We start from the raw sequence: 21,579 nt of genomic DNA, 5'->3' as shown, positions 1-21,579 counted from the left end.
AACCAAGGACTCCTGGCTAGCCACCCTAAATCTAAAAGAAGCTTATCTGCACATCCTCATAAGGGAATCGTGCAGGAAGTATCTACGTTTCAGAGCATGCTGTATGGCACTGTCAGTTCTCTGCACTTCCCTTTGGCTTATCTACTGCACCCAGGGTATTCACAAAATACCTAGCTCCAGCCATTGCATATTGCAGGCAAAGAAGAATTCAAATTTACCCATACTTTGACGATTGCCTGATTCAGCGGCACAGATAGGCCATTTCAAAGCAAACCATTTCTAAGGCTGCTACAGCACCTGACTTTTGTAAACAGACTTCTAACTTCACTGGGGAAAACTATAAATGAAAATAAATCACATTTGGTACCCAGCCAACAGATTGTATTCCTGGGAGCAAGCTTGAACACAACTTCCCAGATGGCATTCCTCACTCCAGAAAAACAAATTTATTTGACAAACTACTTCAATCTACTGGCCACCAACACCCAGCTATCTGCAAGAAAAATATTGCAAGCCCTAGGGTTCATGGCCTCTTGCATTCTACTTATTCCATATGCAAGACTGCATATGAGGAAACTTTAGTGGTACTTAAAAAGTCTCTGGTGTCAACATTCTCAGGACCTGGAAACAATGATTCCTATTATTCCTTGCCTAAGGACAGAGTTCCTTTGCTGGGCAGAGGCTTGCAACCACAGCAAGGGACTCCCTTTCACTCTACCCCCCTGCTGCCGAAACCCTAACAGACGCATCAGACTATGCATGGGGAGCTCACATGGCAAGACAATGCATTCAAGGCAAATGGAACCCCAAAGCAAATGCACCTGCATATCAATCAAAAAGAAATGTTAGCTGTACAGAATGCTCTGACAGCCTTCAAAGGCCTTATTCTTCCAGGACAATTACTGGTAAAGACAGATAATACCACAGTTATGTGATACATAGACAAGCAGGGGGAAACCCATTCCTACCCTCTCTGCAGATTAGCCTTGGCTCTGTGGAACACAGCCTTGAGCAACCAAATGCACCTGCAAGCTCAATTCCTGCTAGGCAAGCTAAATTCACTGGCAGATGACTTAAGCAGAAATCTCATGGACCCACACGAGTGGAAACTTGAACCCAAAATATTCAAGCATTTGAGGAACAGGTGGGGGGGGGCACCAGAGGTGGACTTCTTTTCTTCCTCTCATAACTATCAATTGAGCAAATATTGCACCAGAACTCCCCGCAGCCAAGCTTGGAAAGTGGATGCCCTGTCCTTTACCTGGGAAAGCCTCCCAATCTCTGCCTTTTCCCCTGTACCCCTCCTCTTGAAGTTTCTACTAAAGATCAAACAGGACAAGCCAAGGACAATCTTGATTGCACCAGACTGGACATGCCAGCACTGGTGTACCCCCTTTTGCGCAGTCTGACAGTGGTGGCACCATGGCACCTGCTTCAGACTCCTTCCCTGCTGTCCCAGCAGGTGGGCCAGATTTTTCACCCTCAGCTACAGACCCTAAACCTAGCAGCCTGGCTCATCCACTGAACTCATCACCAGCAACCTTCAGTAAGCAGATGCTGGATGTCATTCTTGAGGCAAGGAGGCCTAGTACTAGAAAATCCTATTCAGAAAAGTGAAAAAGATACTGTTCCTGGGTCCACTCTCAGTGAATGGACTCAACTGTGCCCAGCTTACCTCATATATAGATTACGTAACAGAAATGCTCCACAAAGGCCTATCCTTTTCAATTAAGATTCATGTGTCTGCTATCTCAGCTCATTATAATGCTGAGCCACCCCTCTTCTCTCATCCTCTGGTCAAACAGTTCCTGAGAGGAGCCTAAAATTTAAGACCTCACAGGAGAGCTCCCACTCCAGCCTGGGACCTTAACTTTGTATTGGAAAAGCTCACGCTTCCGCCCTTTGAACCTGTTGCTACAGCAGAGTTAAAATTCCTCTCATGGAAAACAGCTTTACTTCTAGCCATCTCTTCAGCAAGAAGAGTGTCTGAATTGCAGTCCCTTATGGCAGTGGAACCCTTCATTATCTTCCATGCGGACAGGGTATCCCTCAGGACTAACCTATCTTTTATTCCCAAGGTGGTATTTAGTGTGGTTTTAAACCAGTCCATTCATTTGCCTACTTTTTTCCCTAGTCTAAAGAATAAAGTGGAAATGATCCTGCACTCCCTGGACATGCACAGGCAGCTTAGGTTCTATCTGGACAGGACTAAGCCTCTCAGAAAATCTGACTAGCTGCTAGTCAGCTTTGCTGCAGGGGCACAGGGAAAGGCCATTTCAAAGCAAACCATTTATAAATGGATAGCACACTGCATCCATTTCTGCTACAAACACCATGGGAAACCTACCCCACAGTGGATCAGAACACATTCCACTAGGGCTACATCAACCTCTACAGCATTTCTCAGGGGAGTCCCTACCATGGACATCCTGAAAGCTGCAACTTGGAGCTCTGTACACACTTTCACCAAGCATTACCACTTGGCTATCTTTTCTAAATCCAGAGCTGGCTTTGCTACAGCAGTCTTACAGGGCCTGATTGCTAGCCCTAATACTTTTTAATTACTTCCACCCATCCTCAGCTTTGGGAATTAACCCAAATGTGATGACTGCATCAGTGAAACATGAAGAACATAGTAGAGCTGTGTACACTTACCATAAATGTAGATGTTCGAGTGTATTCACTGTTGCAGTCCTGGTTACCCTCCCTCCGGCCCCCTGACTTCTCTTTACTTCTACCTATCCTTTTTGTTTGGAATACCTTATATCATTGGTATTTGCTTTTTGTTGGGGTGCTCCATTCCATGTATTTGCTTTCTGTTTTGGGGGCTCCTGACATCTGGGGCAAGAAATACTGATGTAATGGCATCGGCTGCATGTTTTATACCCCTGACAACCTGATGTCATGGAAGAAGCGACAGCATCCGACGCAGAAATCCTGAGACTCTGGTATTCAGGCCGACTGAGGGTTAACTGCAGGCAGATAACCCTAATGTGATGACTGCAACAGAGAATACACCCAAACATGTACATTTATGGTAAGTGTACACAACTGTACTTTACAGTTAGGACTACATCTACCACTTTGTAAAGACAGTATGAGCCTTTGCCAATGGCAGTATACCCTCAGCAGTGGCAGTCACATCTGTGTCTTTGGTCTGGCAGAACATTCATCTTGCCAAAGATATAGCAACTGCAGAGCAGTCACACCAAAGGGCTGTACAGACACAGTTTCTGAAAATGGGGGCTTCAGAGGAGCCTCACCGTGTCCAGAGATGCCGGAGCTAGGGAGACCAGATTTGCCCAACATAATTTTTGTGGTCTCCCAGTGTTTCTCACTATGGTGTTTAAAGGCATTTTGTCTCTTTGGATGAAAGCTCCTGGAGGATTTTGATTAATATCATAGTGTTATGAAACCAGGCATGCCCGCCCCCCCTTTTTAGTTGTCAACTCCCAGAAAGATTTAGCTCTTCTCTTGATTGTTCATGGGGTGAAATTGGTACATCATGCCCTAGGCTAAAGCAGAAAAAGCGATGGAAATGAAGGATGTTGTGGGTAATCTGTTTCTGGAAGTTAGCACTTTTGCTAATTTTAATATGAGAATCTGAAGTGGTATCACTATCAGACATCATCATCATAATAATCACTTCAAAAAAACAAAAAAAATTCCCCTGTGAGATATTTTTCTGCCTGTAGAAGCAGCTTATTTCTAAGACTGATGATGATGTGGTCACATCGTAATGAATTGCACAGCAATAAAGTTATGAAGGTGGTGTTGACCTTCATCTCTTATATCATCATATTCTTATGAGACAGTGGGAGGGAGTCTGATGAAGCCTTTAAGGAAAGTACAGCTTTGGATATTAGACTGGTGGCTGTTGAATACCTGTGAACAAGGACATCCTATTAGTGATGATTGCAGCAGTGAGTAGTACAGTGAATATTTACATTCATGGGAACTTCCTAACACAGCTCAAACTTTTGATCTCTTGTTTTTGGTATGTTCTTTCAGTTTTTCTTCCTAGTGTTTACTGATTGGAGTTCACCCTAACCATGGGGCCTAACAAGGATAGTCTTATCTGCTAAATATAATGAAAACATTTAGTGTGTCAGCTGATTTATGAGAGGAGTGGATCAGTAATACCCTCCCACCATCATGTGTGTAAACTATCCTCCTCTTATCAACTTTGGTCCATTGGATTTTCTGTAAATCAGCCAAGTGTATACTGGTAGGCTGCCCATTGACGGTGGGATTGTCTAATCTTCATTGCTGCTTTTTGATTTGGACGAAAGTTTTTTTTCTAGCGACTATGGGATGAACTGCCTTGTATGTCAGTGGATTACATCACAGCATGCATCATCATGAGTGCATAGCTATCCCTGAGCGTGGGTACTTCCAAAATAGAATGATGAATTCCGATTTGTGGGAAGGATGACCTCAGCCGTAACTCTCATAGATCATGTGATACAGTAAGACTACCTGTTGATGTTCATCGTGTTTCACTGTTGCAGTCATCACAATTAGGTTATCCTGCTGGCAGGCTACCCGCAGTCGGCCTGAATTCCAAAGTCTAGGTCCGGCGTCGGTTGCTGTTGCCTCTTCCCTGACGTCAGTGCGCCAGGGGTATACAAGATGCAGCCGACGCCATTTTCTTCAGTCTTTCTTGCCGCGCGGTGCCCGAAGCAAAAGCAGTAAGCAAGTGCCGGTCGGCTGACTCCTGAAGTTTTCAAATTCGAATTTCAAATCCGAAGTCTTCATTAAAGCTAAGTACCCCGTTGGGGAAACTTTTTTCTTGCTCCAGACCGATGTCAGGAAAAAGTTAACTGTATTTCTTGTGGGAAGCAAATACCTCATAAGGATTTTCATTCTTACTGTATTCCTTGTCTAGGCCCTGACCATAACGTTGCTAGTTGCCTGTTTTGTACTAGATTTAATCAACGCACTATTAAACGTCGGTAAGATTTTGCATTTCATTACTTTGGCAGAAGATTTAATTATATAATGCCGTTGCATCAGCCGACTACCAGAATTTACAAAAAACGAAAAGAAAAGGATAGGCATCCGAGATCCAAAACAGATGACGAGGCTTCTTCTAGGCCTGTCGCCGGTTCACCGGTTCTCAGTGAGGCGCTTTCGCAGCCCCTGACTCCCGCTACCTCAGAGCCACAGGCCGCTTCTGACTCCCACGTGGAGCTGACTGGGCCTCTGGAAATTCAAGGTATTGGACATTCGGAAACTATTCCCCTCAGATGGGTCCGGAGCCGCTGAGCGGGCATCGGCTTATGAGGGTGTTTTCAGGCCTACACAGTTATATGTGAAACCTACTTCAGCTACAAAGACAAAGACTATGACAAAGACAAAGAAACAAGTACAGCATTCACCTGGACAGGCCTCCATGCCTAAAAAACAGATGCTTAAAATGGCCGAAGACCTTATTACTTTGATCAGGGATTCCCATCCCCCTCCTGAAAAGAGGCCTAGGCAAGAGTTAGAATATGAATCTTCAGACCATGTTTCCATTTCCTCTGATTCCGCCTCTGAACAGGATTACTCCATTCCTCCCTATGAGGATTCTGATGCTGAAGAATCTATCCCTTCAGCCTCTCCTCCTGAGGATTATTCTTTTGGGGAAACACTGCATACTATGAGGGAGCATTTCCACTAGGAGAGCCAAGATTATTCAGACTCCAAGAAAAGGCTCAGAGATTTCCTTTTATTGCCCCAGCACAGGCCCCTTGCTATCCCGCCTGTTTTAGACATTGTAGATGATGTATTTACAGAGTCCAGTTTTTCTCCAGACTCTCTACCATCAGCCCCTGTTAAGCCAGACAGATATAGGGTTCCTGATTCACATAAATTTCTCTCTAAAAACCCTGCAGCTGACCCAGAAACCATCTCTCAGGGTCCCAAAGGGGTTGAGGCTTCTACTGCAAAAAACCCTATTCCCTCTGATAGGGATTCTAGGGCCCTAGACAGATGGGGCAAAAATATTTATACCTCTGCTACCTTGGCTGTAAGAGCTTTAAATTGCCAGTTTCATATGCTTAAGTATCAATAATATCTTATATCCTTGCTTAAACAGAAAATGCCAGCAAATGTAGAATGTGCAGACAATAAAGAAATGCAGGATTTATTGCATGCAGCTGAACAAGTTGGAAAGCATACTTTGCAATTTGGTTTTGATTCACTGGAGGCCTCCTGCAGGGCCGCTGTTACAGGTTCTGTCATTAGGAGACATGCTTGGTTAAAAGAACAACATTTGCCAGATCATGTTAAAGCAAAACTATTAGACGCTCCTTTACAGCATGATACTTTGTTTGGTACTAAAGCAGAAGAGGTGTTTAAGAAAATGGAGGACAAGGTTAAATCTATGCAAACAGTCAAGGATTTCTTGCAGGTGCAGCCTCCCAGATTTTGCAGGAACTGGCCTACAAAAAATTGGTCCTTTCCAGTGTCAGATAGACCACAAGGAGGCAGATACAGACATCCTAGAGGCAGGTCACAGACCCAAGGCTCATACAGGCCTAAACAATGGGGTGCTTCTACCTCCAAGACCGGAGAGGAAAGAATCACAGCCATACAGGAAACGGTATCAATGACTTTCCACTTCAAGCACTTATCTTTTGGCAACCCCTTTGAGGGGAAAGCTAGCACCTTTTACACAAAATTGGCACATGATCATTTACACAAAATCGGCACATGATCACCCAGGACAAATGGGTTCTAAATATAGTTTCACAAGGCTACAGGTTCCACTTTCACACACTGCCAAGGCAAAACGGTATGCCAGACCTGCCAAGCAATCAGTGGGCAGAGGCACAAAAACAAGTTTCATCCCTCATGGACATGAGGGCCATTCAGCAAGTACCAGAACAAGAGCAGGGTCACGGATTCTATTCAAGACTGTTCTTGGTGCCCAGAAAGGACAAAGCCTGGAGACCAATACTGGACCTATCTATTCTAAACACATATCTAGATATTCCAAAATTCAAAATGTTGACCTTACAGCAGCTTCTACCCATGTTGGGCAAGAAGGCTTGGCTTGTAACTTTAGATCTAAAAGAGGCATACCTGCATGTCCCAATCAGACAAACATGCAGAAGATACCTCAGATTCAAAGCTGGCTCAATACACTACCAATTCTCTGCACTGCCCTTTGGCTTGGCTACTGCGCCCAGAGTCTTCACAAAGTGCCTGGCACCAGTAATTGCATTTTGCAGACAAAGAGGAATGCAAATATTTCCTTACTTGGACGACTGCCTTATTCAAGCGGAGAGCAAGGACATTTTACTACAGCATCCAGCATTTGTAAAAAAGATTACTGACAAGTCTAGGGTACACAGAAAACAAGAAGAAATCAAAACTCGTACCCTCTCAAGAGGTAATATTCCTGGGTGCAAGCTTAAATACAACTGCCCAGATGACTTATCTCACGCCAGACAAAGACAGACAACTGACTACTTACTTCAAAATGTTGGCAACAAAGACTCTGTTATCTGCAAGAAAAATTCTGCAGGCCTTGGGTTTCATGGCATCCTGCATTCTACTAATTCCATATTCAAGACTGCATATGAGGAAATGGTATCTAAAAAGTGTTTGGACTCAACATTGCCACAGCCTGGAAACAATACCCTCATTCCATGCCTGCAACAGGAGTTTCGATGGTGGGCAAAAGCCTGCCACCACAACACGGGACAGCCATTCACCTTACCCACAGCCAGGCAGACATTGACAACAGATGCATCAGATTACGCCTGGGGGGCCCATATGGCAGGAAGATGTATTCAGGGCACATGGTCCGCAAGTCAAATGCATCTACATATCAATCAAAAAGAGATGCTAGCTGTTCAGAATGCCCTAACAGCCTTCAAGGATCAACTTCGTCCAGGACAATTACTAATAAAGACGGACAATACTACAGTCATGTGGTACATAAACAAGCAGGGAGGCACACATTCCTACCCCCTCTGCAGGCTAGCCATGAACTTGTGGCAGACAGCATTGACTTACCAAGTACATCTGCAAGCTCAATTCCTGACAGGAAGGAAAAATACTCTGGCAGACGAACTAAGCAGAAATCTAATGGATCTCCACGAGTGGAAATTGGATTCACAAGTCTTCAGCATGATAACAAAGACCTGGGGATGCCCGGACATATACCTATTTGCCTCCCCTCACAACTACCAACTACAAAGATTCTGCACAAGGACTTATCACAAGCAAGCATGGAAAGTGGATGCTCTATCTTTCAGCTGGAAAAATCCAACAGTATATGCCTTTCCTCCTCTTTCTCTCCTCCCCAAGGTACTCCTCAAGGTCAGACCAGAGAAACCAAAAATGATACTGATTGCCCCAGACTGTCCCCACCAGCACTGGTACCCAATCCTAAAGAGCTTGTCTCACTGCCCAGCCTGGACATTACCACAAATTCCTCACTTATTGACCCAGCAAGACAGCCAGATACTGCACAGCCAACTCAAAACCTTAAACCTGGCGGCATGGCAGATAATATAGCCTTTCAAGACGCACCTTTTTCTAAAGCAGCAGTGGATGTTATTTTGGAGACCAGGAGGCCTAGCACCAGAAAATCTTATGCAGACAAATAGAAGAGATTCTGTGCTTGGAACCAAGCACAAGGCATTGACACGGTTGTTACAAATATTCCTCAGATTTTACAATACTTAACTGAGATGCTGGATATAAGCCTTTCCTTTTCATCAATTAAAATTCATGCCTTTGCCATTTCAGCTCATTACAATACAGAACCACCTATTTTTTCTCATCCGTTATTGAGGCAGTACCTCAGAGGGGCCAAAAACATAAGACCTCCAAGAAGAGCACCAATACCTGCATGGCACCTCAACTATGTCTTGGAAAAACTCACACTGCCTCCGTTTGGGCCAGCCTCGGCAGCTGACATAAAATTGTTATACTGGAAAACAGCTCTGTTCCTAGCAATAACTTCTGCTAGAAGAGTCTCAGAGTTACAGGTACTCATGGCTGTGGAACCTTATTATCCATCCTGACAGGGTTTCGCTGAGGGCAAACCCTGCATTTATGCCTAAGGTAGTGTACAGTGTGGCCCTTAACCAAATAATTCATTTGCCTACTTTTTATCCAAACCCACAGAATAAGTGTGAGAAAATTCTGTATTCCTTGGACATTCACAGACAGCTGCACTTCTACTTGGAAAGAACTAAAGCTTTCAGAAAGACTGATCAACTTCTAGTGGCATATGCTGCAGCATCACAAGGAAAGCCGGTCACAAACCAGACCATTTCAAACTGGATAGGCCATTGCATTCGTTTCTGCTATTCACAGCATGGCAAATCAGTGCCTAAGGGCATTAGGCCTCATTCAACCAGAGCAGCAGCCACTTCAGCAGCCTTCCTCAGAGGAGTACCAACCAAAGACATCTTAGAGGCTGCAACTTGGAGTTCAGTGCATACCTTTACAAAGCAATATCACCTACCTCTCTACTCTAAATCCAGGGCAGGCTTTGCCACTGCAGTTCTGCAGGGCCTTATAGCCTCACCTAATTCTATTTTCTCCAGCCTCAGCTTTGGGATTCAACCCAATTGTGATGACTGCAACAGTGAAACACGATGAACATAGTACAATTGTGTACCTACCATAAATGCAGGTGTTCGAGTGTATTCACTGTTGCAGTCCAGGTTACCCTCCCACCATCCCCCTTTCTTCCTTGCTGGGACCTAACTGTACTTTTCTACTCTTTACAACCTATGTGGTGTATTTGCTTGCAGATGAAGGAAAAGTTGTTTATTGTGCATGCATGCTTATTGGCATAATTTAGCCTACCATTTTAGGGGCACCTGACATCTGGGGCAAGAAAAACTGATGAAAATGGCGTCGGCTGCATCTTGTATAGCCCTGGCACACTGACTTCAGGGAAGAGGCAACAGCAACCGACGCCGGACCTAGACTTTGGAATTCAGGCCGACTTCGGGTAGCCTGCCAGCAGGATAACCCAACTGTGATTACTGCAACAGTGAATACACTCGAACATCTACATTTATGGTAGGTACACAACTGTACTTTTTTGCACTTTGCGCTTTTTCGCAAGTCATGTATTCCGAGTTCAGGACAGGTTATCCTTCAATCCATTTACACTTGTGCCGTGAGCACCATGTTGTACTTCATAAATATGCCGTTTAAGCCAGTACCATGGTATAGAAGGTTAAAGCCCCGACTCAAGTATTCCAGGTTCAGGATAGGATATCCATCAATCCATTTACACGTGTGCCATGAGCACCATGTTGTACTTCATAAGTAAGCCATTTAAGCCAGTACCATGGCATAGAGGGGTAAAGCCCCGACTGCGGCTCAAGTGACCCAAATTTGAGTAGCAGCTTAGTTGTCTTGATGTGCTGGCAGGGAAAGGATGGGCGGACACATGAGTGCGCCTAGCGTTTGATCCTTGGTGGGAGGCTGAGTGCACACAGGGTGAAGTCATGAAAGTAGAATTGGCAAAGGACATTGGCTGAGTAGCCATGGAGTCTCCAAGATATCCCAGCATATCCCCATTATTCATCTGGCTTTAGACATTCAGCAGGTTTTCTAAGTGGGAAAGGTATAGCAAAAAAAAAAATATTGGCAGCATGATGGCACTGCACCAGAGTTATCACACTCCTGCAGCCCTAGGTTTTGATCAAGTAGAGCCCAGGGATGGCTAAGGTGCTTCTGTAGATTCTGTGAAAGTTGAGAGTAGCTAGTGGCAGCAGATAAGTCAGCTGTGAGGAGTCAGAAAAGTTTAAAATACATAATTTAATGAGATGAAGCATGCATTTATGTGGCATATCAGGATTATTCAAAACCATTGTGTGTGGGGTTGTCTTGATTCATTGAGGAGGCTTAGTGTATTTATGCCTGCATTGTTGACAATCCCACAAAAGTGCCAGCAGCCATTTGAAAATAAAGTTGGTATCAGACACATTCTGCATCTTGGCTAGGACTGTGGCCCTTAGGTGTTTATTCAGGGCTTGCAGTGCTAGTGACATATTTAGATACCTTGCATTAATAGATTGGCTTGTTGTGACAGTTTTGTACTTCTAATGTTGACTGTGTCATTTGACTAATTTTATTTTATTTTCTATTTTGAATTTTATACATTGTCCTTGACAGAATACTACTTTAGCTGGTATGTTGGACTGTTTTAGAGGTTTTGTTCTTTACAGGTGCAGTTAACAGGTGTACAACTTGCTGGTTAACCCATGTGAATATTTCAGTCATCTTCAACAGTTACCTGAATAAACTTAATTCTGAAGAGTTGAGGATTTGAAATTAGTTATACATTCTGCATATTTCCGTATTTAAACAGGTTGACTATTTTTTTATGTTTACTTCAGCTTCTTTAGTGAGTACACCTGCACATTTAATGATGAAGATGCAAGTGTTTGCTAAGTATGCATAAGTACCCATGTAAAATGAGTTTTAGGTAGCATTATTTTTTTATCAGTAGTGCAAATAGATTTGTTTAGAAAAACTGTTCAGATATGTAAAATGTATTGCTTTCTCTGTCCCTTGTATTCTTTTTCAGTCACCAGCGAAAAATGGCTCAAAAAACCCCCTTAGCAATCATATTCCACAGTCTCCTGCAGTAACGACTGGCTACCAGTCAGGAAGCAGTTCGAGTTCGTCATCTTCACATGGGAATGGTATTGGTATTAACAGCAATGGTGGATTGTCTAGTAGCAAGAACTCTGCAGTTAACCATACACCTGGCACGCCAACTCCCTATGCGCAGGCAGCAGCGGGAACGCTGGCATCCAATACCAGTGCCTCTCAGCCTCGGCCACCTAGTGTACAGCAAAGTAACAGCAAGCAAAATGGTGCTACGAGTAAGTTACTGTATTTGATTATTAGAATTAAGTGTATGTCATTATCTTTTTTTCCCCAAAAAAATCTTTTTTCCTTTATAAAGAGTGTACAGTTTCACATGCACTGTGCTATAAGGATAAAAATGTCTCGAGACAAAAATTTTTTTTTTTAATATCAGAGTATTTTATTATTCAAAGCAACCCTCATGCATCTTGCACTTGTAGGACTGATTGACGAGTCAGCTCCATTCCTCAATCTTAATTCACTTTCCATTTTGGTCATGCTTACATGGTCAGGATCTTCCCAGTAATTGTGTGCGTCTTTCGGCTTTTCCCGGTTAGGGGTCGCCACAGCGGAACTCCGGTCCGCTAATGATTGGCAGTAGAGTTTTACGTGCTGGCTTGCCGGGCCTAACGCACAACCTTCAACGAAGGAACGCCCGTTCACGCATGTCGACACACAGAAGACGCTGTAACTGAGAATTGAATGGGCAACGTCTAACTGTGAGGCGACGCTACCGCAGCACCACCACCATCCCAGTAATACTAATTACAAAAGTGAAACCATATAATTATGAAAGCTAACCACTGTATAGTTTTGTTTTCCTGTGTTTTGTACTTCATAGGGTTGTTGAAACTTTTTTTCTCATCCTCGTTTGTTTCTGTTGTTTGAGTTTTGGTATTCTTTCTAGTCTGGCATTTAGTCCAGAGAACTGAGACTGTAAGCTGTTAACAAGTTGCTTCCTGTGCTGCTAATTCGTTTGCCTACTTTGTGGCCTTAAGTCATTTTACCAGACAGTTGAGAAACTGATCTGGGCTCCTCAGTGGTCTCCTGGGCCCACATGCTTTTTAACTGTGAACACATCTGTAATTATTGCAATTCTAATCTAATTGTGACAGCATATCCACAATGAGTTGACAAATTCTATTTGCTAACAATACATTTGCCTTTTCATCTTATTGGTCTTGCTTCTGAATTTTTTTACGTAGTTCTCAATACCCCCTGATATCATGGTCTGGTTTACATTTTCTTGTGCTACTTTTCCTAGCTATCAACGTACACAAGCAAGTTAGTAACCACCTTTTTTAGTCTGATTTTGTCAGTCTTTCCATGTTTACTGGTAGCAAATATGTCACAGTTTATGGTAAACTGATACTTGCAAAGTGTGGACTGCATCATTCCTAGTGGATAAGCATGAGGTTATCATTTTGTTGCTAATCTTTTTTTGTGAGCATTGAGTCTTGCATTGTCCTCATTATATGGAAGTGTGCTTGTGGCTATATAAACAGTTTGCTGGTACTTACCAGTCAGTGGTAATGATACTGACCCAGAAATCCAACAAGTCTGCAGGTGATGCTGTATTTGCAAACTCAACTGGTAAAATCTGGAATCTAGTCCCTATTACCATTACCAAGGAAACCTCACTACCCCTATTTAAAAGAGAACTCAAAAATTACCTCACATCTCATTGGTTGTACTCTTGATGTTCATCGTGTTTCACTGTTGCAGTCATTACTCTTTGGTAATCCTGCTGGCAGGCTACCCTCAGTCAGCCAGAATTCCAAAGTCTAGGTCCGGCATCGGTTGCTGTCGCCTCTTCCCTGACGTCTGTGCGCCAGGGGTATAAAGGATGCAGCCGACGCCATTTTCTTCAGTCTTTCTTGCCGCGCGTGCCCGAAGCAAAAGTAGTTCGCAAGTGCCGGTCAGCTGACTTCTGAGATTTTCAAATCCGAATTTCAGAACCAAAGTCTTCATTAAAGCGAAGTACCCCGTTGGGGAAACTTTTTTCTTGCTCCAGACCGATGTCAGAAAAAGTTAACAATTGTATTTCTTGTGGGAAGCAAATACCTCCTAAGGATTTTCACTCTTACTGTATTCCTTGCCTAGACCCTTATCACAACGTTGCTAGCTGTCGGTTTTGTGCTAGATTTAACCAACGCACTATCAAGCGTCGGTTCGATTTTGCATTTCATTACTTTGGCCGAAGATTTAATTATATAATGCCGTCGGACCAGCCGACAACCGGAGTTTACAAAAAACGCAAGGACAAGGAAAAAGATAGGCAACCGAGGACCAAAACCGACGACGAAGCCTCTGCTAGACCAGTTGCCGGTTCTCAGTGAGGCGCTTTCGCAGCCCCTGGTGCTTGCTACCTCAGAGCCACAGGCCGCTTCCGACTCCCACGTGGAGCCGACTGGGCCTCTGGAAACTCAAGATGTTCATCGTGCTATGCTGCTGCAGTCATCACACTTGGGTTATCCTGCCGTCAGGCGGTCCCGCAGTCGGCCTGAATTCAAAAGCCTTGGTCCGGCGTCGGTTGTCGTCGCTTCTTCCCTGACATCAGTGCGGCAGGGGTATAAAAGAGGCAGCCGACACCATTTTCTTCAGTCTTTTTTGCCGTGCGGTGCCCGAAGCAGAAGAAGTTCGCAAGTGCCGGTCGGCCAGCTCATGAGATTTTCGAACAGAATTTCAGCCGAAGTCTTCTATAAAGCTAAGTACCCCGTTGGGGAAACTTTTCTTGCCTCAGTCCGATGTCAGACCAGGTTAATAATTGTATTTCTTGTGGGAAGCAAATACCTCCTAAGGATTTTCACTCTTACTGTATTCCTTGCCTAGACCCTTATCACAACGTTGCTAGCTGTCGGTTTTGTGCTAGATTTAACCAACGCACTATCAAGCGTCGGTTCGATTTTGCATTTCATTACTTTGGCCGAAGATTTAATTATATAATGCCGTCGGACCAGCCGACAACCGGAGTTTACAAAAAACGCAAGGACAAGGAAAAAGATAGGCAACCGAGGACCAAAACCGACGACGAAGCCTCTGCTAGACCAGTTGCCGGTTCTCAGTGAGGCGCTTTCGCAGCCCCTGGTGCTTGCTACCTCAGAGCCACAGGCCGCTTCCGACTCCCACGTGGAGCCGACTGGGCCTCTGGAAACTCAAGATGTTCATCGTGCTATGCTGCTGCAGTCATCACACTTGGGTTATCCTGCCGTCAGGCGGTCCCGCAGTCGGCCTGAATTCAAAAGCCTTGGTCCGGCGTCGGTTGTCGTCGCTTCTTCCCTGACATCAGTGCGGCAGGGGTATAAAAGAGGCAGCCGACACCATTTTCTTCAGTCTTTTTTGCCGTGCGGTGCCCGAAGCAGAAGAAGTTCGCAAGTGCCGGTCGGCCAGCTCATGAGATTTTCGAACAGAATTTCAGCCGAAGTCTTCTATAAAGCTAAGTACCCCGTTGGGGAAACTTTTCTTGCCTCAGTCCGATGTCAGACCAGGTTAATAATTGTATTTCTTGTGGGAAGCAAATACCTCATAAGGATTTTCATTCTTATTGTATTCCTTGCCTAGGCCCAGACCACGACGTTTCTGGTTGTCGGTTTTGCGCTAGGTTCAATACACGCACTATTAAGTGTCTGGCTGATACCGCCCAACATTATTTTGGCAGAAAATTCAACTACATTATGTCATCGGAACCTCTGACTACCGCTATGTTTAAAAAACGCAAGGACAAAGACCGGCAGCCTAGACCAGATACCGAGGTCTCGGTTAGGCCTGCCTCCGGATCTTCGGTTCTCAGTGAGGTGCCTACGCAGCCCCTGACTACCGCAGATTTAGAAACTACGACTACCTCTCAGTCAGAATCTACTGGGCCACTGGAGCCGGTTCCTCCTCAACTCATGGACGCCAGCCCTGGCGGAGATCCGGAGACTGTGGACAGGCCTTCGGTTTCAGAAGGCGTCTTTAAACCGACGACCCTTTCAGTTAAGTCATACGCTAATCCTCCTGACAAAAGGCCTAGACTGGAGGAAAATTTACCTCCTTCTGATCAGGAATCCATTTCCTCATCAGACTCTGAGGAACAGGATTACCCCTTCCCTCTCTATGAAGACTCTGATGCTGAGGAGTCTATTCCCTCTGCCCCCCCCCCCCCCCGAAGACTTCTCTTTTGGGGAAACCCTGCACACCATGAGAGAGCATTTCCACTAGGAAGGACAAGATTACTCTGACTCCAAGAAAAGACTCCGTGAGTTTCTTCTTTTACCTCAGCATAGACCCCTAGCCATTCCTCCTGTTTTGGACATTCTGGATGATGTCTACACTGAATCCAGTCTAAATCCAGATTCCTTACCTCCAGCACCACCTAAACCAGACAGATAATATCAAGTCCCTGACTCTCACAAGTTTTTATATAAAAGCCCTGCTGCAGACCCAGAAACCATTTCCCAGGGTCCCAAAGTGGTTAAGGCCTCTACTGCTAAGAATCCACTACCTGCGGAAAGAGATTCCAGGGCATTAGAAAGATGGGGGAAAAAGTGTATACCTCTGCCACTTTGGCCACGAGGACATTAAACTGCCAATTCCACATGATTAAATACCAGCAGTACTTGCTTACTCAGTTAAAACAGAAAATGATCCCTCAAACAGATCAACTAGATTTCAAAGGGATGCAAGATTTGTTGCATGCAGCAGAACAAGTGGGAAAACATACCTTGCAGTGTGGTTTTGATTCTTTGGAGGCCTCATGTAGAGCAGCAGTCACAGGGTCTGTAATACGTAGACATGATTGGCTAAAAGAGCAGACCTTACCAGAACATGTCAAAGCAAAGTTACTGGATGCTCCACTGCAAAAGGATGCGTTATTTGGTGTCAAAGCAGAGGAAGTTTTAAAGAAGATGGAAGAAAAAGCAAAATCAATGCAAACAGTTAAAGATTTTTTACAGGTACAACCTCCTCGCTTCAGCAGAAACTGGCCATCAAAACACTGGTCCTTTCCTGCTTCAGACAGACCCCAAAGGGGCAGGTACAGACGCCCTAGGGGCAGAGGCCAGGCACAAGGGTACCTTCAGGCCTAGACAATGGCAAACAACAACTCAGAGGGGGAGACGACAGATCTCAACCCTTCAGAAAACAAACTCAATGACTTCCCCCTTCGCCTGCCAAGCAAAATTTCCCAGGCAGCACTTCTAGGAGGAAAACTGGCTTTTTTCCCACAAAATTGGCACATCATTACAAAGGACAAATGGGTTCTGGATATTATTACCCGAGGCTACAGATTTCATTTTCACACTTTACCACGGATGAGAGGCATGCCAAATCTGCCAACAAACCAATGGGCAGAGGCACAAAAGCAAATTTCAGCTCTCATGAACATGAAAGCAATTCAAAAGGTACCTGCAAAAGAGCAAGGTCAAAGATTTTACTCAAGACTGTTTGTAGTACCAAGAAAGGACAAAGCCTGGAGACCCATCTTAGACCTTTCAATTCTAAACACGTACCTGGACATTCCCAAATTCAAAATGCTCACACTACAGCAGCTTCTTCCCATGCTGGGCAAGGAGTCGTGGCTGGTAACGTTGGACCTCCAAGAGGCATACCTGCATGTCCCTATCAGACAAGATTGCAAAAGCTACCTCAGATTTTTGGCAGGCACAACGCATTATCAATTCTCTGCATTGCCCTTTGGCTTATCTACTGCGCCCAGAGTATTCACGAAATGCCTGGCATCAGTAATTGCATACTGCAGACAGGGAGGAATACAAATTTATCCATACCTGGACGACTGCCTGATCCAAGCGGACAGCAAAGACATCCTACTACAGCATCTGGCATCTATAACAAAATTGCTAAGTTGCCTAGGGTACACAGTAAACAAAAAGAAGTCAAAACTAATACCCTCACAAGAAATTATTTTCCTGGGTGCCAGCTTGATTACAACGGCCCAGATGGCTTACCTCACGCCAGACAAGCAAAAACAACTGGCTCAGTACTTCAAAAAGATGGCAACTTCTGCCCAGCTCACTGCAAGGAAATTCCTGCAGGCATTGGGGTACATGGCATCCTGCATTCATCTAATTGCATATGCAAGGCTGCATATGAGAAAGCTACAATGGTACCAAAAAGTGTTTGGTACCAACACAGACACAGCCTCGAAACAACTATAATTCTCATTCCCTGCCTTCAAAAAGAGTTTCTATGGTGGGCTCAGTCATGCCAAGCAAACAAGGGCCTTCCTTTTGTCTCACCTCCACCAAACCAAACCTTGACAACAGATTCATCAGACTACGCCTGGGGTGCACACATGGCAGGACAATGCATACAGGGCAAATGGTCTGCAAACCAAAGGAAACTACACATCAATCAAAAAGAGATGCTAGCTGTAAAAAATGCACTAACAGCCTTCAAGGACCTTTTGCATCCAGGACAACTTCTAATAAGGATGGACAACACCACAGTTATGTGGTACATAAACAAACAAGGAGGGACGCACTCATACCCACTATGCAGACAGGCAATGAACTTGTGGAACACAGCATTAACTTACCAAGTACAACTGCAAGCACAATTCCTGCCAGGAAAAGAAAACATTTTGGCAGACACGTTAAGCAGAAATTTGACAGACCCTCATGAGTGGAGACTACACCCACAAGTATTCTCAATGATAACTCAAAGGTGGGGAACACCAGTCATAGATCTGTTTGCCTCAGCCAACAATTGCCAGTTATAAAAATTTTGCACAAGGACTTACCCTCCCCTGGCCTGGAAAGTGGATGCCCTATCAATTCGGTTGGACAGCATTGTCAGTATACGCCTTCCCACCTCTGCCTCTACTCACCCAGGTATTACTGAAAACCAGATCAGAGAGACCACAGATGATCCTCATTGCCCCGGACTGACCACGACAACACTGGTACCCACTACTACAAAACTTGACTCACAGCCCTCCATGGATCTTACCTCAATTCCCTCTGATGTTAACCCAACAAAACTCTCAGATCCTTCGCAGTCAGCTAAGGACCTTAAATCTAGCTGCATGGAAAATACCTTAAATTATCAAACAACACTTCTCTCAAAGGACGTCCAGAATGTCATTTTGGAGGCCCAGCACCAGAAAATCTTACTCAGACAAATGGAAAAGATTTTGTGTATGGAGCCAGGCCAGAAGCCTAAATCCTGGCATCCCAAATATTCCGCACATACTCCAATATCTAACTGAGATACTACACAAAGGCCTTTCTTTCTCATCCATAAAGATCCATGCCTCAGCCATTTCAGCTCAATATGATACGGTTCCTCCCATTTTCTCTCATCCTTTGCTAAGGCAGTTACTCAGAGGGGCAAACAATATAAGACCCCCCAGAAAACCACCTACTCCAACTTGGGATCTAAATTTTGTTCTGGAAAAGTTAACACTTCCTCCTTTTGAACCAGCCTTTTCAGCAGAGTTTCAATACTTGTCATGGAAGACAGCCCTGCTGCTGGCTATCACCTCAGCACGCAGAGTCTCAGAACTGCAGGCACTTATGGCAGTGGAACCTTTCATCATTTTCCATCAGGACAGAGTATCTTTACGCACCAACCCTTCCTTCATGCCAAAGGTAGTATCCAGTGTGGCTCTCAATCAGACCATACACTTGCCCACCTTTTATCCAAACCCACAGAATAAAGGAGAAAGACTCCTTCACTCTTTGGACATCCACAGACAGTTACGTTACTGTTTGGACAGGACAAAAGCCTTCAGAAAATCTGACCAACTCCTTGTATCCTATGCACCAGGCTCAGAAGGAAAGGCTATTTCAAAACAGACCATCTCCAAATGGATAGCACATTGCATCCGCTTTTGCTACTCACACCACGGGAAAGCAGTGCCTGCTAGTATTAGGTTTCACTCCACCAGGGCTACAGCAAACCTCAGCAGCCTTCCTCCGAGGAGTCCCAACAAAGGACATTCTGGAGGCAGCTACCTGGAGTTCAGTGCACACCTTCACCAAGCATTACCACCTTCCTCTGTACTCAAAAACCAGAGCTGGGTTTGCCACTGCAGTTCTGCAGGGCATCTTAGCTGCACCTAACCCAGTTTAGCTCCTACCACCCAACCATAGCTTTGGGATTCTACCCAAGTGTGATGACTGCAGCAGCATAGCACGATGAACATAGTACAGTTTTGTACCTACCATAAATGTAGATGTTAGAGTGGTTATGCTGCTGCAGTCTAGGTTACCCTCCATCCATCCCCTCTACCTAACAAGGCTTTTCTTATACCTCCATATACTTCAACCTATGGGATGCATGTCTATATGGTGTATTTGCTTACAACTAGTACCATTGCTTTGCACTAAGGTATGATGTTAAGTTGTCTATCTCGCCTTCATTCTTGCTGGATGGGTTCGGAGCCGACCTCGGCTCCGACTCGGCCACTCTAAAAGCTCAAGAGTTGGTTCCACCGGCTCGAGGCTCCCCTTATATCCCACAATGCTAGGCGAGAGTTACCTCAGATCTCGTTTGCCGCTACAGCGATCGAGGTGTTGGTTTTCTACCGGTTCTTGGTAAGTGACTTTTCTTGTAAAGTTAGTGTAATTAAACCCCTTTAATTTTAAATTTTATACTTATTTCCCTTAGCTTAGAGGAATTCTTGCCCCTTTTTCTTAAAATTCCTGTTTTTTCCCCACAAGAACTTTAAGTTCTTCCCTCGGGCCTTCAGGCCTTCTTCCTTCCCTAGTGGGTGTGTGTGTTATTTTCTTAATTTAAAACTTAGTCAGTTGTTTTATTTTAAGCTAAAACTAGACAGGGTGTAATCAGTGTGTTTTTTGACTGTGTGTGTGATTGCACTTTTGGGATGTCTAAAGAATCAAAGGTCTCAGGCTTCAAGAAGTGTGATGCGTGCTGTCAGAAAATGTCTCTGACAGACGGTCACACTTCTTGTGTCTACTGCCTGGGGCCTTTGCACCTGCAGGACTCCTGTGCTGTTTGCCATGGCTTCAGTCCCAGGGTCCTGCAGGAAAGGAAAAATAAATTAATTTTGAGAGGTTTACTCAAGCCTGAGGATTCTCTTACTGTCTCTTCAGGAAGCCCTCCAAGGCTTCTAGGTCTTCGGCTCCAGCAACTGAGCCGAGACCTAAGGCTTCTAAATCTCCTACATCGGCTCCGGCTGGAGCCGATGAGTCTCAGTCCACAGTTTCTGTGGTTCCTCGGCTCCGACTGGAGCCGAGGTAATAGAGATTCCGTGTCGGCTCCGACCAGATCTTGAGCCGACATCGAGGAAGAGGTCCAGGTCACCATCCCTTGGCTCCGTTCATTCGGCTCCAGGATCTCCCCTGCTGTCTGAACGGAGCCATATCATCGAGGCTGTCGGATCATGACCTTCAGAGGGTAGTGAGTCGACTTCTTAAGTCCGAGGCACTGGCCCAGATGCTTCAGAGCCCGACTCATCAGTCGATGCCTGCCCCTGTCCATCAATATATTCCTCCTCCGACTCCGTTGAGCTCGGAGCGGGTCGTCGGAACCGAGACTGTGGTAGCGTCGGGCGATACAATTGTCTTCGGCTCCATCGTCGGCTCCGATTATTTCTTCCTTAGAAGAATCTCGGCGCGGACTTCCATCGTCGGCTCGAGGGGTGAGTGGCATCGGACCCTTGTCCGACCCGCTCTTCCTCTCGGAGCTTCGGGCGCTGGTGAGTTCGGCTCCGACATCGGCCTCGGAGCCATCACTGTCGGTGCCAAGGGAGGTTTTCAGCTTCTCGGGCGGGGACCTCTGGCTTTGCCTGACAGGGTGTGTTCGAGGTCATGCGGAGTGTGTTAGAGCCTGGCTCTACTCCACAGTCGGCGTCCGCCCCTCCCTCACGGTGCCTCAGGTCAAGTCGACTCACTCCCTCATCCCGGACCGCAGAGAGCCAGCTCCTCAGGAACCCCTGTGGGATTTCATCCTCTTCCGAGGCCTCTCCTGATTTCGCAGAAGAGCCCCTCGGAA

The 21,579-nt window shown here is 45.2% G+C and overlaps 1 protein-coding gene across 8 annotated transcripts in view; it reads left to right on the top strand.

Moving 5' to 3' along the window:
- Positions 1–21,579, top strand: part of CNOT3 (CCR4-NOT transcription complex subunit 3) — a 2,226,181-nt gene that overhangs the window by 1,558,488 nt on the left and 646,114 nt on the right. For all 8 annotated transcript variants that reach the window (XM_044079494.1, XM_044079487.1, XM_044079515.1 and 5 more), the window contains one exon: positions 11,558–11,858. In XM_044079494.1, coding sequence (XP_043935429.1) covers positions 11,558–11,858 — 301 coding nt within the window. The remainder of the gene's footprint in view (positions 1–11,557; positions 11,859–21,579) is intronic.

The sequence above is a fragment of the Protopterus annectens genome, chromosome 1.part1 (assembly GCF_019279795.1).
Source record: "Protopterus annectens isolate FY-2018-M chromosome 1.part1, PAN1.0, whole genome shotgun sequence".
Taxonomy (NCBI): Eukaryota; Metazoa; Chordata; order Ceratodontiformes; family Protopteridae; genus Protopterus; species Protopterus annectens.
Note: the sequence above shows the minus strand (reverse complement) of the source record. Positions and strands in the feature narration are given on the sequence as shown.